We start from the raw sequence: 20923 nt of genomic DNA on the forward strand, positions 1-20923 counted from the left end.
GACCAATCTAGGTATCCGTCGCCGCGGCTGCAGAGCGGTAACGTTTTTTCCGTTTTTTGTCGTGGACAGGGCCAGAGCTTGACGAAGAGGTCAATGCTGGGCTGGGGCTGTTCGTGCGTTTTCTCGTCCACTGATTGGTCAAATATTTCTTTTTTCCCCCAGCTCCTACCAAGTGTAGCACAAAGAACAAGAACTGGCAGCAGTTCATGGGGCAATTATAAAGATGAAGGAATTGCCATTTACAGAGTGACAGTGTATCAGTACAGGTTTGCCATATGACTACCAACCAAGTGGGCATTCAGGGATCTGCATACAGGCATATGACGCTGGAATGCTTAGCCCTGCACCCTGTGTAGTTTAAGTGCAAAGTGCTCCTTCCTACAGGGAGGCAGCCATTTTTTTTGTAGTCTGGGGGTAGTAGCATGGCAAACATTGGTCAGAGGGTACAACACACAGGACTTCTAGCAGAGCGGGTATCGCAATGAAGTTCTAGGTAAGTAAATGCGAAAATGAGCAAGAGCATTGCAGGCTCACCTTTTACAACGATTTATTACAATATTTCACATTTCCGATCAGAATTTCTGATCGCTTGAACGATTTTTAGCTAGAAATTGGACCGTTAGTGGCTACCTTAAGGATCCTCCACTTGCAAGAACCACTAAAACAGAACATTGGTTCAAAACAGTCATCATACCCTGCTGAAATCTACCACACCACACGCACAGTGAGATCTCGCACAGGCTGGACAGATGGACCAAGTTCCAATAGGCCAATTTACCCTGCAGAGCTTGTCAAAACAGTACACCTTAATGGAGATCTCTGCGCTGCAATTGGCTATTCTTTAAATACTGTATATTCTGGCGTATAAGACACATTTTTAACCCTTGAAAATCTTCTGAACAGTCAGGGGTCGTCTTATCCGCTGGGTATCATTGATGCTTGGTGATACGCCCTATCCTGTTACCGCCTCTCAGATGTCGCTGCTGAGGACTCTGCGCATAGAACTCTCAGTAAGCAAACATTCTGCAGAGGGAGACGTGGCTTGCTTGCCAGTTGGAAACCATTATTTCCCACAATGCAACAAGGTTATATAGTAAATTGCCAGGACCATGGTCCTAATATCACACTGTGGAAGGGGTTCCACCACAATATCAGCCATACAGATGTCCCAGAAGATCTATTCAAGAAAAGGTAAAGATTTCTAATGGGAAAGGGGTATCAGCTACTGACTGAGATGAAGTTCAATCCTGGATTAAAGTTCCTTTATAAGTATTGACTGGTTAGATCTACTAGCAGTCCAGGGAACTTTTCAGAGATTTCAAAGAAGTCTCTCTCTTCTCAACACCTTGATGACACTGATGGTTGTTATAATTTAAGTAGGCCTCAGTTATCTGGACTGAGTTTTAGGTAAAAGGCTTGTTCGCAGAGTATACCTTTAAAGAGTTTTCAAAGATGCAGGCAGAAGCATCTCAGTGTCTGCTTGAAGCAGATGATGCAAGCAGATACTGAGAACATGTTCCTGAAGGAAGGCCACAGGCCTACACTGCCCCAGACAAATGGACTACGAGAACAATCAACATAGGCCATATTTACAAAATATCACATTCCTGTATGTAAGTGAAAGGCAGCATGGAATATTAATCGAGTAGGTGGGTATTAAGACACCACGAGGGGTCTAAGCCAATAGTCGGTTCTGGGGGAGGGCTCAGATGAGGTCACATTTAACCCTTTCCTAGTCAGTATTAAAGGGCCGGATGGGCCAGCGGAGCGCATTCTGACTCTTACTTTCACGCTCTCCATCTAATGACTTCTACTGACTGGAACCATAATTATTTTCTTTCTTTATGTAAGCTGATATAATGTATGCTGTATATACCTAGTTAGATGTAACTTAGAATAAAAAGAAGATGACCTGATTACCTTCAGCAGGAAGATGATCAAGAGCTTGTAACGCGAAAGGGACTTAAAGAAGAATCTGCTTGGCTAAGATATGACGACCTGTATCTGTATATCTGTGTATTGAATAAACTCCTTGTACTTTGAAAACGACTGAGAACGGTCTATCTCCAATAATGCTTGCTGTGTGAGAGTCAAGTTATCTCACAGTCTGTGAGGTGCAAATCTAAGAAGTTACTGGTGTCGAAGCAAAAAGGTGAATTATAACAATGGTGAGTGACCCTGCAAGAAAATGTTTCTTCAACAGACTTTATTGCTACAGCTTACTCAAAAAGTAGCAGCTCTGTCAAAAGCCAAAGCTTCTCCCATTGACATGAAGGGTGGACATGTGGTGACCATCTTAATAGAGGAGTTCACCGACTTATTCCAATCAGTCAATGTGGTGTCAGAAAGAAGGCTGTTTCAAATCTCTGAAGATGGTGACCAGGAATATCTGGGACTCTGAAAGCTGAAGCAAGTACTATGGTCTCTATTCACAAAACCTCTCAAACTTTACTTATTTATCACCTATTTAATAAAAATTACCTTTCAGCACATTTACAAGCAAAATAATCACTCAAAGTAAGTTGTTCCTGATTAACTTAATTTCAATATTACTTTTCTTACCTTAATTATATTTTATTTTTGCTCTTTGGAAGCTTAAAAAAGTAACATAAATAAGGTGAAAACAGAGGAAAACAGGTGAAAAAGCTTTGTGAATAGAGCCCCGAGTCTTCTCACAGCATTCTCTCAAACTAGCACTTTGCATGGCAACTTATTTTTAAGAATTCCTAGAGAATATTTCAAACCAAGTTTAGTTTGTGTAATCATACATTTATCAGGGTAACATGTGTATCTTCTGTTTGATGCCAGGTATTCTCATGTGGAATGGAAGAGTTAATACAGCTGTTTTCCTTCTAGCCCTACTCTCCCCCCCCCCCCCCCCCTCCCAGGTTTATCATATGCTCCACAACAACTTTAACCTTTGTCATTTACACACACACATGCCTGGGGTTCTCCTTTTGTAGAAACGATGTAAACCATCGCTTTTTGAAAAATGTTTTCATTTGGAAGGTGAACAGAAATTCCCATTCTGTTGGACGGTTGCCCGGTTTAAGTCTTCATGCTTGGTTTTCCTTACCATTGCGTCTGCCAGATGGCTCTTGTAGCCGTATTAGGTAAAGCTGCAGTTTTTGCTGCAATGTCACATATATAATCAAATGATTCTGAAAACCAAGGAAGGAATGTTAAAATCTCTTCCTTCAGAGCATCTTTGTTAAAATCTCTTCCTTCAGAGCATCTTCTGTGAAACGCGGCTTAAGTTTTTTTAAGCCATGGAGATCAAGATACAACTATTGCCTTAACCTCCTTAGCGGTAACCCCGAGCTGAGCTCGGGGTAAGCCGCCGCGGAGGATATCTCAGCCCCTGGTGGGGCGATTTCCTTCCTGTAAATTGCTGTACGCGCAGCCAGCACTTTGCTAGCTGCGCGTCCAGCTCGATCGCCGCCGCTCTGCGGCGATCGTCCGCACGCAGCGGCGGAAGAGGGCCCCCTCCGCCAGAGCCCTGCGCAGCCCGGACCAATCAGTTCCGGGCAGCGCAAAGGGCTGAATCGGATGGGTCTGACGTCAGGACGTCGGCTGATGTCCATGAGGTCATTCCGATCGTCGCCATGGCGACAGGAGAAGCCAAACAGGAGATCGCGTTCTATATGCGATCTCCTGTTTACTTTTGTTGCCGGCGGCGATCAGACTAGAGGGACACATGCGCCCTCTAGTGGTGTTTTATGTAGCTACCACTCAGGTAGCTACATGAAACAAAAAAAAATATTTCAAAAAAAGTGCAATGCAGCCTTCTTGGCGGAAAAATTGAACCGCCAAGGAGGTTAATAGCTAGACTAGCAAGAAATAAAATGGTAGGTCATAACCAGGTGTGCGCCTTGGTATTAAGTGTAAAAGTTATTTTTTTCATGCCATGTATCTGATAATACAGAGAATTAACGTTGCCATTTTTTGTATGGAATTATATGTACTATGCTAAGAAAGCCATGTTTTTTATTTGGCTAGATCAATATATTACATTAAGCTACAAAAACTACACACCAAGGCACTTTAATTATATTTATGGGCCATATCAATACCCTGGACCATATTTTTTTGCCCCCACACAAATAACCACTTAAGGACCAGCCTATGCTGGTCCGATCTGTGCTGCGTGGGCTCTCCAGCCCACCGCACAGATCGCTTTGAAGCCAGGGCGACCAGACTTCCCCCCTTTTTTCCCCACTAGGGGGATGTCCTGCCGGGGGGGTCTGATCGCCGCCGGCCATCTGCGTTTTGCGATGGGGGGGGGGCTCCTCAAAGCCCCCCTCCGCAGCCATTTCCGCCCTCTGCCTCCTTACCTCCCTCCCTCCCTCTGTAATGCGCAGGACGGAGTTCCGTCCTGCGCATTGAAGGTTAGGCTTCCGCCTATCAGATGCCGGCGATCCCCGGCCAATCAGAGGCCAGGGATCGCCGATCTGCCTTACGGCGCTGCTGCGCAGCAGCGCCGTATGATGTAAACAGCGGGGATTTCTTCCCCGCGTGTTTACATTTTGCCGGCGAGCCGCGATCGGCGGCTCTCCGGCTGTTCACGGAGACACCCTCCGTGAACTGACATGGAAAGGCCGCTCGATCGAGCGGCCGTTTCCATGGTAACCCACTTAAGAGCTGCTGACGCCTATGGGCGTTAGCTGGTCGTTAAGTGGTTAAGTCAAGAGTGTGATGGAAATTTCTGAAAATGAAGCCTACTGCCAGGCAGTGGAACAGTATCTAAACAGTTTCACACAGGACAAAAATATCAAATGATTTGGTGGACTCTTCAGGAATTTTTTCTTTGTACTCAGCTGTGAAAAGAAGGTATAATTTGTTTGCTTGGTAAGGTGTCTTGTGAGGCTGCTCCATAGCCAAGTTACCCAGACAGAGTGACAAAAAGTAAATGTAGGTGTTAAGAGGCTTTGGAAACAAGTACCTCAAGGCCCAACAGTAGGGTTTGGGTACACATTTGTAAATATACCCTCACAAGTCTCTAGCACTAAACATTTTTAGGCAATTTGCTAAAAGAAAAATACTAGACCCAATGTCTGCACATTGTTGTACTTGTTCCCAACTGTGGTATGCAGTAAAGACAGCACTGTGTTATTCTATTAAACGGATCTATGTCTTGGTGGCGTACAAACATTTCACCAAAATAGAGATCTACTGCTATTGTGTAAAAGCCATCGTTCACACAATTACTGTCACTGGCAGGAATCGGAGCTTGATTACTTTGTGTGACAGTTCGGAGCCGAGTGCTATACAGATGCAATTCTACTCCAGAGGCTAGAAACATATTCTGTTGCTATGGAGGGGGGGAGAAGGGATGAATGCACGGTGCCTGAAGGAAAAGAGTAAGATGGAGTACAACAGGTTTCGTCTGTGCTTGGCCAAGATGACATACTGGGGCCCACGTCACACGTGCTAGATTCTAGTCTGAGACGGGCCCATTCAGTCACCTTAGCAGAGAAGCATCTAGACCCTAGGTTCTCAACATGTGGTACGCGTACCCCAGGGGGTACTTCTGATGGTTGCAGGGGGTACTCGGGCCTGATATACTTAACCAAAAATAACACATTTAGAGTTTTAGAAAATAATAAATCTTATTTAAACACCACCAAATTAGTATTTTAGCTAATTAAAAGCAATAGTAAATGTTTGGAAATAGTTTAGAACCAATGATCATGTACTTCGATTAAATATATATTTGTCAAGAGGTACTTGTGATAATGTTTACTATGCCAGGGGGTACTTGGTGAGTACAGGGTTTTAAAAAGGGTACATACCAATAAAATGTTGAGAAACACTGATCTAGACCATGGTCCTGGCAGTTTCCTGTCTGTGAACCTCGTTGCATTGTGGGAAATAACTGTTTACAGCTGTTTCCAACTTCCAAAAAAGTAAGCAGCAACTACTTCCAGTGACATCACCTGCCAGCAGTAAAAATGTCACCATGTGATGAATGTCAGAATGTAAATCAGGGAGAGGAAAGATTTTACAATGGGCAAACACTGACTAAATCATTTATACAAAGTTATTGTAAAAATGAAGCACTTTTAATTACATTATTTTCACTGGAGTTTCTCTTTAAGTCTCTAACCGAAAGAGGAAAATGTTGGAGAGGTTAGATGTCCTGTGCTGACAATTAAAGACTAGTTAATTTACTTCCTGAATACCTTGGGTGAGAGATGTTGGGATAAGGAAAGCGGTCTGGGCAGCTTTCTGTCCAGTAAAATAGTACTGTTGTGTCAACAGGAAATGGGACTAAATGGCCAGCCAGCCAGGTAAATGTAATAGGTTTATTGCAATAACTATAAACTGTTCAAATGTACAAACATTGTGCATTACTTACTAATGCAAATGTATCTAATGCATTAAAAAGAGGGGGTAATCAGCTGAACTAGGGATGGAAAAGTTGGTGCTCTACTAGATTATTTCATACATCAAGTTATACCTAAAGGTTTCTATTGCAACAATGATACTGCACCTGATCACTAAAAACTCCATTTCCGTCTGGTACGCTTTTCAGGGCACCACATAAAAATCAATTTATACATATTAGCTACCATGTAATTAGCAGAACGAGGACTCTAGTACTTACTGTTTTGACCAAGTGCCTGAAGCAGACAGTCCAAACATCCATCTAGTTTCTCAGATGCGCAGTCAGATCCACTTAACTTCAGCTTCTCCAAGGTATCACTTAAATTATCTGCAATACAGGAATTCAACAAAAATGATGGATCAGCATAACTACTTATACTACTAAACTTTAAAGTTACTAATGTGATTGAAATAACACATAAGCTTAGAGGGAAACTTAAAGAGACTCTGAGGTCTCTTAAAAATCCTCTTAAGTCAGAGCTTGGGGTTCAAGCAATACCTGGGGGGGGGGGGGGGGTTGCTTGCTAGCATGTGTCTATCTAGTCACTCAGGTGCTCTACCCCTATATCACTCAGTCCTCACTGAAGACCTTCAAGTTGCCACATTTAAGATTGTCTCCATTTCCTGTCCCTATTAATCAGCCTTGGTAGAGTAGCTAGCCAATTACCAGAGTGGTGTCTGAAAGCTGTAGGGCAGATGGCCATGAAGACTCGCTGTCACCATTCAAAGGCAACAGTGTTAACAAGGAAAGAAAGGTACCGAACAAAGAAGAGGGAGACCAGAGGTCAAAGGAACGATCAGATTTGAATAAAATGTTTAATCTCAGGAAACATCTCAAGGTTTTGCCCAGAGATTAACTTTAATTATTATTATAATTATAAGGTGTAAATAAACATTTCATAGGAAGTCCGTGTTAATGTGGACCTGCGGTTGGAGTTTGCAATATCTGAAACCTTGTTTTCAAGTTGCAGTTTGGCACAAGAGCAGTAAAAACAGTTTTCATTACACACAGTGCATGGGTTAGGTTAGGCAGACTAGCAGGAGAGCCACAAACATTTTTCAAGACTGCATAAAAATGTAACATCAATGTAACATGCCATATCCCAAGTACAAAAACATAAATGGACGGAATGCTGTGAAAACATAGCCTAGACGAGGAGCAGGAAAGTGCTTCATGATATTTACAACTGTACACCACATGGAATGTGGACATATCAACAGTGAGCAACCTATAGGCATCAACAAAATTACAAACGCAGAGGGTTGCAAGCTATTCCACAGAGTAACATAATCCGGCACACTGTGCCCTAAAATGCAACAAGATGCAACGTAATCAAATTTACAATTGATCCCTGTTAAAAGGAGAATTCCTTGAAGCATTAAATAAATGTACTACTCAAATTATATTGCTATTTACTGTCAGAGCCCTCTCACAATTTACTGCGAAAGATGACTCAACACCGTTTTCTCTGCCCTTGAAAAATGTGTTTCAAAACGTGTTCATGTGCACTTCCAAAAGGCCTTCTGACGGCTTTGCTACCAGACAAGTAAATTCTACCAGGCAGATTTTTTTATTTTTGAAGGGGAAGTCACCATCATCTCTAGATATATCACTGAAAAAAATCTATTATCTCTCGGACTAACTGTGCATACACAGGTTATAGCAAATCTTGCAAATTCATGACTGCCTTGGCTGAGAATCAAGCATGTATACAGGTGCCCCCCCCCCCCCCCCAAACTTGTCTAAAGATACAAAACGGTTCTCTAAATGACAGTGAGCCCAGACTGCATGGGTTCTGTCCTTACCCCTGCCACTGGAAGTCACCATCAAACGTCGTATCTTCCTCATAGGCATGTGTACAGCCCTCATTCCCTGAGCAATAACCCAAGGGATTGGTCTTGATCCCTTCAGGTGACAACCATTGTGCATGTGTATGTACCTTTAACCCCATCATACACTATCAGATGGACTTCAGATGAGGTAAACAATAAATATCTGATTGACATAGTTTGAAAAATATTGAGTGTTACACAGCAGTATCCCGGCAGAGGTCAATCAGACCACTACCAACGATGGCTCAAGAACTGCATTTGACCACCCTCTTGTCCCCACCCTCACTGATCTGAAAATTTATATTTTTATATATATATATATATATATATATATATATATATATATATATATATATATATATATATATATATATATATATATATATATATATATATATATGATGTGTCAGCTTGTTAATTTGTACAGAGCCATAATAATCCAACATGCATACAGACTGTTTCGGATTGTTTGATCCTCATCAGTGCATGGCATGGATTAATTTGGCTCTATGCTGACACATCATTGCATTCCAGCGGTTCTGGAGGTGTGTTTAGCTTCTAAGGGTACAATGGTTAATTTGCATATATTCAGCAGTGTTGCTCTGGGAGACATCTCAAGCTAACTCCAACCTGAATTATCGCAAATTCTTTCTGTTTTAGGAAAGCAAACTTTTGTTTTTCTTACCATCTTAGTAAGGGGGCTTTTAGGACCATTGTAGTCCCTTACACACTCCAATGAGTTCTGGGTCACCATGAGCTTGCTGGTTAGTCTGTGCCTATTAAAACAACTAAGAGTAGGATTGCCGTTATCCCCTAGTATTAGTCCAAATGATGACAAAAGACTGAAAAGAAAAAATAGAAATAAATGGCAAACGTGCTTTTAATTAACCACTTTACCCCCGCGCGTACGTATTTCTCCGCCCCTTTTTCCATCCTTTAACAACCAGGGACGGAGAAATACGTACTTTCCGCGTTCCCGACGCTGTCCGCGCTCCCGCTCGTAAACACGCCGCCCGCTGCTAGTAAACACGCCGCCGCCCGCTCGCCCAGAGATCAATGAACGGGAAAATCCATTCCCGTTCGTTGATCTAAGCCCCGCAATGATCCGCTGCTCTCCTATGGGCAGCGCGATCATTGTGAGAAAAAACTCACGTGTCCAGCCTCCTTATACTTCCTCCAAGCTTCCGGAAGGAAGCTTGGAGGTCGCATTAAAACAAAAAGTTACTGTGGCCATCTTGTGGCCAAATAGTAAACTACACCCTACACATTTTTCACATACAAATAAATGACTTACACATAAAATTAACTCATTACCTCCCACACTCCCCAATTTTTTTTTTTTTTGTAATTAAAAAAAAATTAAAAAATTTACAATTAAAAAAAATACATAAATAGTTACCTTAGGGACTGAACTTTTTAAATATTTATGTCAAGAGGGTATAACACTGTTACTTTATAAACTATGGGCTTGTAATTAGGGATGGTGTATTTTTACATATAACCATGCTGGGTGGGAGAAATATCTCTGTAAATGACACATTTTTGATTTTTTTTTTTTTACACACAATTGTCCATTTACAGAGAGATTTCTCCCACCCAGCATGGGTATGTGTAAAAATACACCACAAAACACATTATACTACTTCTCCTGAGTATGGCTATACCACGTGTGACACTTTTTTGCAGCCTAGGTGCGCTAAGGGGCCCAACGTCCTATTCACAGGTCATTGAGGCATTTGTTTTCTAGACTACTCCTTACGGTTTAGGGCCCCTAAAATGCCAGGGCAGTATAGGAACCCCACAAGTGACCCCATTTTAGAAAGAAGACACCCCAAGGTATTCTGTTAGGGGTATGGTGAGTTTATAGAAGATTTTATTTTTTGTCACAAGTTAGTGAAAAATGACACTTTGTGAAAAAAACAATAAAAATCCAATTTCCGCTAACTTTTGACAAAAAATAAAATCTTCTATGAACTCATCATACACCTAACAGAATACCTTGGGGTGTCTAATTTCTAAAATGGGGTCACTTGTGGGGTTCCTATACTGCTCTGGCATTTTACGGGCCCAAAACTGTGAGTAGTCTGGAAACCAAATGTCTCAAAATGACTGTTCAGGGGTATAAGCATCTGCAAATTTTGATGACAGGTGGTCTATGAGGGGGCAAATTTTGGAGAAACGGTCATAAGCAGGGTGGCCTCTTAGATGACAGGATGTATTGGGCCTGATCTGATGGATAGGAGTGCTAGGGGGGTGACAGGAGGTGATTGATGGGTGTCTCAGGGGGCGGTTAGAGGGGAAAATAGATGCAATCAATGCACTGGGGAGGTGATAGGAAGGGGGTCTGAGGGGGATCTGAGGGTTTGGCCGAGTGATCAGGAGCCCACACGGGGCAAATTAGGGCCTGATCTGATAGGTAGGTGTGCTAGGGGGTGACAGGAGGTGATTGATGGGTGTCTCAAGGTGTGATTAGAGGGGGGAAATAGATGCAAGCAATGCATTAGCGAGGTGATCAGGGCTGGGGTCTGGGGCGTTCTGAGGTGTGGGCGGGTGATTTTCGTGCCCGCAAGGGGCAGATTAGGGTCTAATCTGATGGGTAACAGTGACAGGTGGTGATAGGGGGTGATTGATGGGTGATTGATGGGTAATTAGTGGGTGTTTAGAGGAGAGAAGAGATGTAAACACTGCACTTGGGAGGTGATCTGATGTCGGATCTGCGGGCGATCTATTGGTGTGGGTGGGTGATCAGATTGCCCGCAAAGGGCAGGTTAGGGGCTGATTGATGGGTGGCAGTGACAGGGGGTGATTGACGGGTGATCAGGGGGGATAGATGCATACAGTACACGGGGGGGGGGGGGGTCTGGGGAGAATCTGAGGGGTGGGGGGGTGATCAGGAGGGAGTAGGGGGCAGATTAGGGACTAAAAAAAATGGCGTTGACAGATAGTGACAGGGAGTGATTGATGTGTGATTAGGGGGGTGACTGGGTGCAAACAGTGGTCTGGGGGGTGGGGGGTCTGAGGGGTGCTGTGGGCGATCAGGGGGCAGGGGAGGGGGAAATCAGTGTGCTTGGGTGCAGACTAGGGTGGCTGCAGCCTGCCCTGGTGGTCCCTCGGACACTGGGACCACCAGGGCAGGAGGCAGCCAGTATAATAGGCTTTGTATACATTACAAAGCCTATTATACCACGTTCATGCGGCGATCCGGGTGCTAGTAACCCGCCGGCGCGTCCGAACGGCCGGCGGGTTACAGCGAACGGGGGCGGAGCCAGTCCCCGGCGGCTGATCGCGTCACGAATGACGCGATCGCCGCATAGCAACACCCGCAGCCGCCCCCGCCGATGGGCGTATTGCGGTCGTTTGGGCCCGGACTTTGCCGCCGCCCATCGGCTGGGGGCGGTCGGGAAGTGGTTAAGATGAATTATACCTGCTTTTGTGTCTCATGCCATAGACTTGGGACTATAATGTCTAGTCAGTAATTCTGACAATCTATTACTTGACTTACTGCATCCATGATTTCTTCAATGTTCTTATACCAGTTTTCAGCACTTTACAAAGTAACAGATGCACTTTGCTTTTTTTTTTAAAAAAAAACTGATGCCACGCTGTATCAGCTTTGTCACTCAGAATGGCTAATGTTGTGTTCATTGGTACAAAGTAACAGTATCAGACATGGTTTTACATTGTTCATTGTATGAATGTTCCCTGTCTGAATGGATGATCATTCTAGCCTGATTTAATTGCTGCCCAATTGGTAAAAAAAAATTGCATACAAAATTGCAACACAAATTAAAGTCAAACATTTTGTGGGGAGCTGGATTTCTAAGAAAAATGTGATCGGAAAGCTGTGCCTCGACCTTCTTTTCCTAACAGAATACAGAGGTAAAGGAAAGGATGATGAAAAAGCAGTCCGAAATCTGCTCATCTCATCCCTTCACTGGGATTTGCAATCAAAACTGTGGTCATATGAGGCCTATGGCAATAAAACTAGTGAACTGAGGAATACAGATGAATTTCAGTTCTACAGAGAGAAATTTAAAATGCAATAATGAGCAAAGCATTTTCCCAACATGGAAATTACTGCTGACCTGGGAAGAGAAATGTAACCAATCACAGCCTTTAGTTTCTAGTTAATGAGGAGCTGCCAGCCATACTATCTCAGAAAATAAGTAGATAAATACTTGCTCTACTTACATAACATACAGTATGTATTGCACTGTCCATGTTTTAATTTTAGTGATTTTTCTACAGAAAAAAAAAATCCTTAGCATTTCTCCTTTTGACTGTGGCTATTTTGAAGCCAAACCTGATGTAATTTCCTCCCTTACTCTCCTCTGCCTGATTGTGAATGCATAGCCCGCCCTTCACTATAGAAAGTGTATTGTCTCAGCATGAGAAATATTGGCCAATCAGAGAGGAACAGAGGTGTGGGAGGGGAAAACAGGAGGGAAAGAGGCTTCAGCCAACCAGGCTGCATTAGTTAAAGGGACACTTAAGACTAAGTTTTACTCACCTGGGGCTTCTACCTGGGGCTGGATGGTGTAATGGTTAAGGGCTCTGCCTCTGACACAGGAGACCAGGGTTCGAATCTCGGCTCTGCCTGTTCAGTAAGCCAGCACCAATTCAGTAAGGGACCTTGGGCAAGTCTCCCTAACACTGCTACTGCCTATAGAGCGCGTCCTAGTGGCTGCAGCTCTCGCACTTTGAGTCCGCCAGGAGAAAAGCGTAATATAAATGTTATTTGTCTTGTCTTGTCTTCTACCAGCCCCCTGCAGCTGTCCCGTGCCCACGCAGTATCACTTGGATCCTCCTGTCCCCGCCGGCAGCTACTTCCGTTTTCAGTGACAGGCCTGGGAATGCGAGTCCACGTTCCTGGCCGAAATAGCAGTATAAAGGACGTTATTGCGGGTCAGGAACGCGAAGAATCAGTCCCGTTCCCAGGCCTGTTCGGCCTGTCGCCGAAAATAGAAGTAGCTGGTGGTGGGGGACAGGAGGATCCGAGCGATACTGCGTGGGCACGGGACAGCTACAGCAGGCTGGTAGAAGCCCCAGGTGAGTAAAACTCATTTTTTTTAGCCTTAAGTGACCTTTTAAATCTGAGGGGAAGTAGAGAAGCAAAAAAAAAAAAAAAAAGACAACCCAGCATGCCCTGCAACTTCCTTTTTGTGTACCAAATTTCGTGTGTACCAAATAAGAGTCAGGTAAACTGGGGAATGATCATTTAACAACAATAAAAGTAATAGTGATTTTAACTTTTGGATTACCTGGTTAGCATCCTTATTACTTGTTTACCACATAAAAATAAATTTATTTTATGCCTGACAGTTACACTTTAAAGTGTCCAGGGAGCAAACAAAAGGGACAAAAAGTACTTACTTACCTCATTATGAGGAAGCCTGTGGCTAGTTCAGAGGCATCCCAGATCCTCCAGATATGTTCCTCTAAACATATCTGAAAAGAGCTTGGTAAATGTTTCTCAAGGCCATGCTCCTGCCATGAAGGAAGGTATCCGGACTTTGCATGAGGGAGTAAGGTTTGGGCATGCCCAGTAGAACAAAGCCACTCATGCACACTAGTTTTCCTCTGTGCGTGAGTATAAAATGGAATCACCCCAATCAAAATGTTTTTTTACATTTTGATGCTTTGCAGTCTAAAGCGATGAAAACAGTACTTTTTTCTAGCTGTATTTGCTTACTGGTATCAGTATGGTGAAAGGTATGCAGTGGACTGGCAGTGTATTATAGCTTGCCTAGTGTGTTGGGGATAAATACTGGTATGTCAGATATTTTTCTGTATACTGAAGTGTGCAGTTTGCCATCCTTGATACATGCAATGGTATCTAGGAAGTGCACAAAGTACCGTAGTCCATCTTTAAGTTATTAAATTGTTGAAAGTGTTGATGAGTGAGTAAAAGTTTATTTTAGGTTATCTGTCAAATGAAATAACATTATTGAGGTTTCCGTTAAATGACTCTCACCTCTAGCTTAGCTATAAGCAGGTTTACGGTACTGCCATGCCACACTGCTTTTCTCATAGGTAGGAAGATATGACTATCAAAGGAAAAGCAGTTGTGTACGATACTGAAGTGAATAATATGACATCCTCAGTACTATATCTTTTGGTCAAGGAGAATAATAGAAATCTTTGCCATACCTCAATTCCCCCCTTATAAGGGAGATTACTCAAAATAGATTTACTAGTATGGCAACAGTTGGTGTAAACTGATAAATATCACAGTGCTTGTTTGGAAAAAACGTTTTCAAGAGGCTTTATACCAGTGGTCCTCAAACAAGCCTCGCAGGCCGAATGTGGCCCCCTGAGGTTTTTTTACCGTCCCCCCACACACAAAATTTATTACTTATAGATGCAGTCAGCTACATCTTTAAATATTGTTGGTCCGCATATAAAATAGCAGTGCTGGAACCAACCATCCACATGCAAGCCAGAAAGCAGTAATTCGCTGGTTTCCAATCAAATTCCACATCAGGTGACACAGCTGTCCAATTGGACTGCAGGTTGTCACCTGGTTATGCTTCACTGTCTGGCCCGCAAAGACTTCTACATCATTTTATGTATACTCCGGCCCCCCAGCAGTCTGAAGTATGTTGACCCGGCCCTAGACTCAAAACGTTTGGGGACCCCTGCTTCATACAATTCTTCAAGGCCTCATACTGTTCAGTAAGATCAGTTATACCTGTAATAATGGGGTCTTCCCTGGTTTCTTACTTTATGTATTTTTAATGTGGAGTAGAAATTACCGTACCAGTTTCTGAATTGTTTGCTATTGCAGTTACTTTCTGGACATAGATGGTCTACAAATATTTGATGAGATCCTTCAAATGTTGAGAATATTCCTGGGTTCAAATTTGGCTTTATCTCTTTCTAGTCAGCTGAATACTGCAGCACAAGGTGCCATCCCACACCCTGCACCTGGCCTCAGGGTCCAGGGAGATATGTGGACTTATACCATCACACAACCAGACTTGCCCAATTGAGAAAGCCATAAAAAACATAATCATAGTTGGCATGGTTTTAGGATTTTTTTTGTCGATAAACACGCATGAAGATTGTCATCTGCAGTGATCATGTTTCGATTCCTTAGCTGACAATTCAGGGAAAAGTACTGTACTGGTCATACTTCTACTATGGAGAGGAAAGGAGGGACAGAGGCTCAAGACAGAGTAAATTTCAAGCGGACAGGGCGAGGTGGGTAACAATGAATTCAGCCAAAATGATCTTTCACTCTAGATCTCTCTGCGATGCAGTGGGGTGGCTATACACACCTAAAGAATCACCCTGACGGGGTGGAAAACACTCTAGCATATCTACCAGTCTTAAGTGTGTTTGTGCTAATCACAAGATCAATCTCATGTTCTAAAAGAAAAAATAAAGCTTTACCTTATAGCTTCACAGTTATGCACAAACTTGACTTAAAAAAACAAACAAACATGGTGTTCCAGGACAAATAAAAATCTTTCTGCTCTATACAGGCAATAACCAATGCAGAAATGTAGAAAATTGTGGTCATTGCTGAACTGTGGATCTGAGATGAAAAACTAACTATAACAAGTAACTTGTCTATATATCTTATCTAAAGTTTAGATAGTTTACACAGCAAATCTAGCTGCAACCAGCTTCAATAGAATATGATTATTTCTTCCTGTGATACGACCGCATCCATGTTTGTAAACATTACACACAGGCAAGCTTATCTGCATCTTCAGCACTCAGCCTGTGAAAAAAAACTAATTCCCCCTCCTACTTCCCTCGGCCTCTGAAATCTCTGGCTAGTAATAACCCCCCCCCCCCCTCCTCCTGCCCAGACTGAGCTCCCAGTTACTCAGCTACTGTATAAAAATGCCAAGGCTCTCTGAAAAGCTGTTGGCGAGGCTTGTTTAGTTTATAGGGAATTAGAGTATTAAAACAAAAAAGTATTTGGGTTGAGGAATGCCCTATAAACAATAGGAAAGGAACACAGTTATGCAATGAGTAAAATCTCAGATCCACTTTAAGAGAAAAATGCTCCTCAACAAGAGACATTCCGGTAACTTGAATTGCAGTTTGCTTTAGACTTCAATCAGTAAGAACACTTTAATATAACTAACAAGTGGCATACTAATAGGGGGTGCAGAGGTAGAGATCGCATCGGGGCCCTTGGGCCAGAGGGTTCCCCAGGGGCCCACCCCTCAAACAGTATTAGCTCTAAATTGGTCCTGTACTCATAATATTCACTTCTATAGTTGATTTGAATAGAAGTGATCATTAACACACAGTTTCCCATCCACTTCTTGCACCTCTGACACTGTGGTTGTCCTTGATTGGTTTTGGTGTGTTGTATCTATTATCTATAGAATGCTTGGGGGACCCCAATGCTAAACTTGCACTGGGGCCCACGGCTTCTTAGCTACGCAACTGAAACTAACCCTCAAAATGCTTTGAGTAGTATTATCAGTACGAACAGTAGCATTATGCTTTGAGTAGTACTATCATAAATTATTATTATTTATTGTATTTATAAAGCGCCAACATATTACGCAGCACTAGACAAATATATACAATTATACAAGGATGACAGACATAACAAGGTTATACAACATAGAGCAAAGTTATACATGCAAATTGCACAAAATACATGATCATGTGATATGCGCTGTTAGGTAGGCCCAGTAATACAAGTACAGGCTGTCATAGGACAGGAGCACACAATCCTGTAGATTACACTAGGGAATGGAGGACACTGCCAGAGGCTTACAATCTATTAGTAGTACTATTATCAATAGTATTATCAGTATTCACAGTATTATCATTTTTAACTAAAGTGGAATTAAACAGCAAATACTGATTAATGTTATGTTACTAAGTGCAGGGGAGTCACAGAGCTTCCTTCTGCTCACTGACACCTCATGTGTTTAGCAACATGATTTCAAGCAAAGCACACAATGACAACTATTGCCAAATGCCACTTTATTAAAACGACTATTACAAGTAAATAGACATTATTTGAGGGGTTGAAATAGCTTCTACCTACATTCTATTTCTGGCATCTAAAAATGTGTCTCAGTGCTCCAGAAAGTGCTGAGAATCACTACGGTAAACAACAGTGAACTCATACTTGTCCATTAGAGAGCTGCTTAGTGTCTGGTTGTTATGCCAACTACCTACTTAAAGGCCACAGTGAGACAGCAAACAGTCTATGGGGATTTTCAAGTGAAACCTTCATTGTGTGTACTGCTAAAAGAACAGATCTCTGTGGTTCATCCGCTGGAAACTAACAAAAAGTATATGACAAAGAAAATGATCATGCACAGATATAGATACACACATACAAATCAAACCCTTAATTATGGTTCTGACCAGATGGGCAGTAGAGTTTGTGAAATACAGCAGATGCAGTGGGCATATACTGTGTTTTAATGTTGTAAGTTAAATTTAACATGGGCAGCTGGTGTTCTGAAGTGTTTGTTATTCTAATGAGTGTAGCATTTAATCAAAAAGCATTTTAGTTTTTGCAATAATAGTGTGAAATACCTGGAGCAAAAGCTAATTGTTGCTGGTCTCTCTTTAGACTTTCTCCTCCCCTCTCCCTCTGTCTGTACTCTTGCATCCTGTATGAGAGTACCAGGAGTGAAGAGGATACTGTGGTGCATAGGCTATCTGTAGGGAGAGCAGTCACTACCTTCCCCAGTATACTGCTTTTTTTTCAATGAAATTGAATTTACAGGAAGTACAAACTCCTCACTTCCATGGTGAAATCCAATAATCAACCATCTTTCTATTACCGCTGGCTATTTACAACAAATTGAAGAATTTCTCAGCCTGTTTATTGGTTACTGATGTTGTAAAGCAAGCATATGTGTTCAGGAGCATGCAATCAAAGGATGCCTTCAAACTGTGAACGAGAAGCGGTTTAGAGTAAACCCAAAGTGACATGTGCCATGATGATATATCCACGTGTATGTATGGTGCCAAACATTAATAACTAGGCTGTGTTTTTTTTTTCTTTTTCCGGACTGCAGGGGATGGGTAAAAAAAAAAAAAAGGGGTCAATAGTTATATGTATTTTAGCTCTGGGGCACAGACTTCTATTGAAAAGATACAATAAAATATTAGGGGCTTGATTCACTAACCAGCGCTAAGTGTTAGCGCCAGAGTGAAAAGCCACATAATGCCCAAAATGTAGCTTTGCGCGCATTAGCAGCGCAAAGCTGCATTGCTCGCAGTGCGGCTGGCCGGAAACAGTGCATCGATGCGCCGCTTCAGGTGGCCACCCGATGCGCCGTTTTCGGGCACACCGGTTGCAACGTTTACAGGCTAGCGTTTCGTCGCACCACGCACTATTACCGGCCAGCCGCACTGCACGCGATGTGGGTGGTCCTGTGGGCGCTAACCACCTAACGCTGTGGTTTGCGCCCACAAACTAACCGGCTTAGCGCCGGTTAGTGAATCGAGGCCTAGATCTTTGTAAATGTTTCAAAATAAAATAAAACCATTGGATATTTTTTTAAAAAAAGGTCATTTTTAGGAATAAGAGAAGCAGTAAAGTGTTGTACCGTGTTAGCCATGAGTAAAAGCAAGAAGTTTTGAATCAGGATGATACCATTTATTGGCTAACTTAGAGATGGATAAACAGTGAGCTTTCGACTTATAAAAAGCCTTCGTCGGACTGGTTCCTGACCAGAACTGAAAAACACAGCTTATATACACTGACATACAGAGGAGAAACATTCTTTAGCAAACATAAATGTAATTAGATGCCTTAACTGTTACTGAGGAGGCTTTCCCAGGCATCCTATCTAAATTGATAAGATCAAAAGAATCCTCAACATGACATAAAGCAGACTCTGGTGATGAAGAGACATCGTAAATTCCGAATTCAAATGGTAACTGGCCTGGTTACATGCACCATTAATTCTAAGCTTAAGAGAATTGTGGCATTTAAAGCCAGCACCTGAAAGCAAATAAAATGAATAGTGACAGTGAATTCCATCTTACACAGCATATGGCACAAAAATGAATGAAAAGATAGAAAAATTTAAATTAAAAGAACTGTGGCATTTAAAACCCATCGTACCAGCACAAAAAGTTGGGAGTCCTTGTTTAAACCATCTTGTACAGTTTTGAACCAATGTATAAACTTAGTTTCTTGTGTTAGTCTCATGTTTCCCGATTTGAAGCCCCCTATTAATACAGTGACGCGAAAATCGCTTAAACTGTGTCCAGGTAAACAAAAGTGTGTTGGTATTGGGAGATCAGTATAATTTGTAATATCCTTTTTCCATCTTACACAGCATATGGCACAAAAATGAATGAAAAGATAGAAAAATTAAAATTAAAAGAACTGTGGCATTTAAAACCCATCGTACCAGCACAAAAAGTTGGGAGTCCTTGTTTAAACCATCTTGTACAGTTTTGAACCAATGTATAAACTTAGTTTCTTGTGTTAGTCTCATGTTTCCCGATTTGAAGCCCCCTATTAATACAGTGACGCGAAAATCGCTTAAACTGTGTCCAGGTAAACAAAAGTGTGTTGGTATTGGGAGATCAGTATAATTTGTAATATCCTTTTTCCTGCTGTTAATAGTGGATCTGTGGTGTGTCATGCGATCCCGCAGTGGTTGACTTGTTTCTCCCACATAAATTCCTTTGGGGCATTTTGCACACATGATCAGGTATACCACATTAGATGAGTCGCAGGAAAAGGTGCCTTGTACTTTGTATTCCTGTTGTGTACCCGGTATTAGTATCCTGTCAGTGGAATGGATGTATTCACAGGTCCCACATGTTTTCCCTCGGCAGGGGAATGTTCCATTCTGTTCTTGCCTATTTAAGGCACTCCTCACTATCATCTGCTTAAGATTGGGTGGCTGTCGGAACGCAAGGAGGGGAGGTTCAGGGAATATCTTTTTCAGTCTCTGATCCTTGTGTAGAACAGGATGAAGTTCTTTTGCAACCTTTCTTAAGATTTCCAAGCGTGGGTTGTAGGTTACTACCAGTGGGACACGGCTCTCTTCCTGGCTCTGCTTGTACTCCAGGAGCTGAGTCCTAGGGATGTTGTTAGCTTTCCTGATTTGGGTCTCAGCCATTAGAGGATTGTATCCCTGTTTTATGAAATTCTTCTTCAGGTAACCCAGGTGTTTGTCTTTGTCATCCTTGTCAGAACAGATCCGATTGCATCTTATTGCCTGGCTGTAAATTATGGAATTCTTTATATGTTTGGGGTGGAAACTGTCATACCTGAGGTATGTGGGACGATCCGTCGGTTTGCGGTACATGGACGTTTGTAAGCTGTTCTCTCTGATGTATATGGTGGTGTCAAGAAAGTTAATCTCCTTGTGAGAGTAGCTCAATTTCAGTTTGATTGTGGGATGGAAAGCATTGAAGTTCCTGTGAAATTGGACAAGATCCTCCTCACTTGCAGACCAGATGATCAAGATGTCGTCGATAAAACGGAAGTAGGCCATGGGTTTTATATGACAAGTATTCAGGTATTCTTCTTCAATCTTTGCCATGAAGAGATTTGCGTACTGTGGTGCAAACCGTGAGCCCATTGCCACTCCCATTTGCTGCAAATAGAGGTCCTCCCCAAAAGTGAAATAATTGTGTGCGAGAACGAATCTCATTAGTCCAGCAATTGAGTTTATAGGTGTGCCCAAACCTTGAAGATATTTGCGACAGGCCGCAATTCCATCATTGTGGGGAATGTTGG

At 42.5% G+C, this 20923-nt stretch overlaps 1 protein-coding gene across 5 annotated transcripts in view; it reads right to left on the minus strand.

Moving 5' to 3' along the window:
* RAP1GDS1 (Rap1 GTPase-GDP dissociation stimulator 1) overlaps positions 1-20923 on the minus strand; it is a 160363-nt gene that overhangs the window by 92764 nt on the left and 46676 nt on the right. For 4 of the 5 annotated variants that reach the window (XM_068232220.1, XM_068232211.1, XM_068232194.1 and 1 more), the window contains exons 1-2: positions 17746-17828; positions 6608-6715 (exon numbers count right to left, since the gene is read on the minus strand). In XM_068232220.1, the coding sequence (XP_068088321.1) occupies positions 6608-6715; positions 17746-17821 (184 nt within the window). In that variant the 5' untranslated portion in view covers positions 17822-17828. Of the gene's footprint in view, positions 1-6607; positions 6716-17745; positions 17829-20923 lie in introns of those variants that run through there. The other variant, XM_068232203.1, reaches the window with a different exon arrangement.

This window comes from Hyperolius riggenbachi, chromosome 1 (assembly GCF_040937935.1).
Source record: "Hyperolius riggenbachi isolate aHypRig1 chromosome 1, aHypRig1.pri, whole genome shotgun sequence".
NCBI lineage: Eukaryota > Metazoa > Chordata > Amphibia > Anura > Hyperoliidae > Hyperolius > Hyperolius riggenbachi.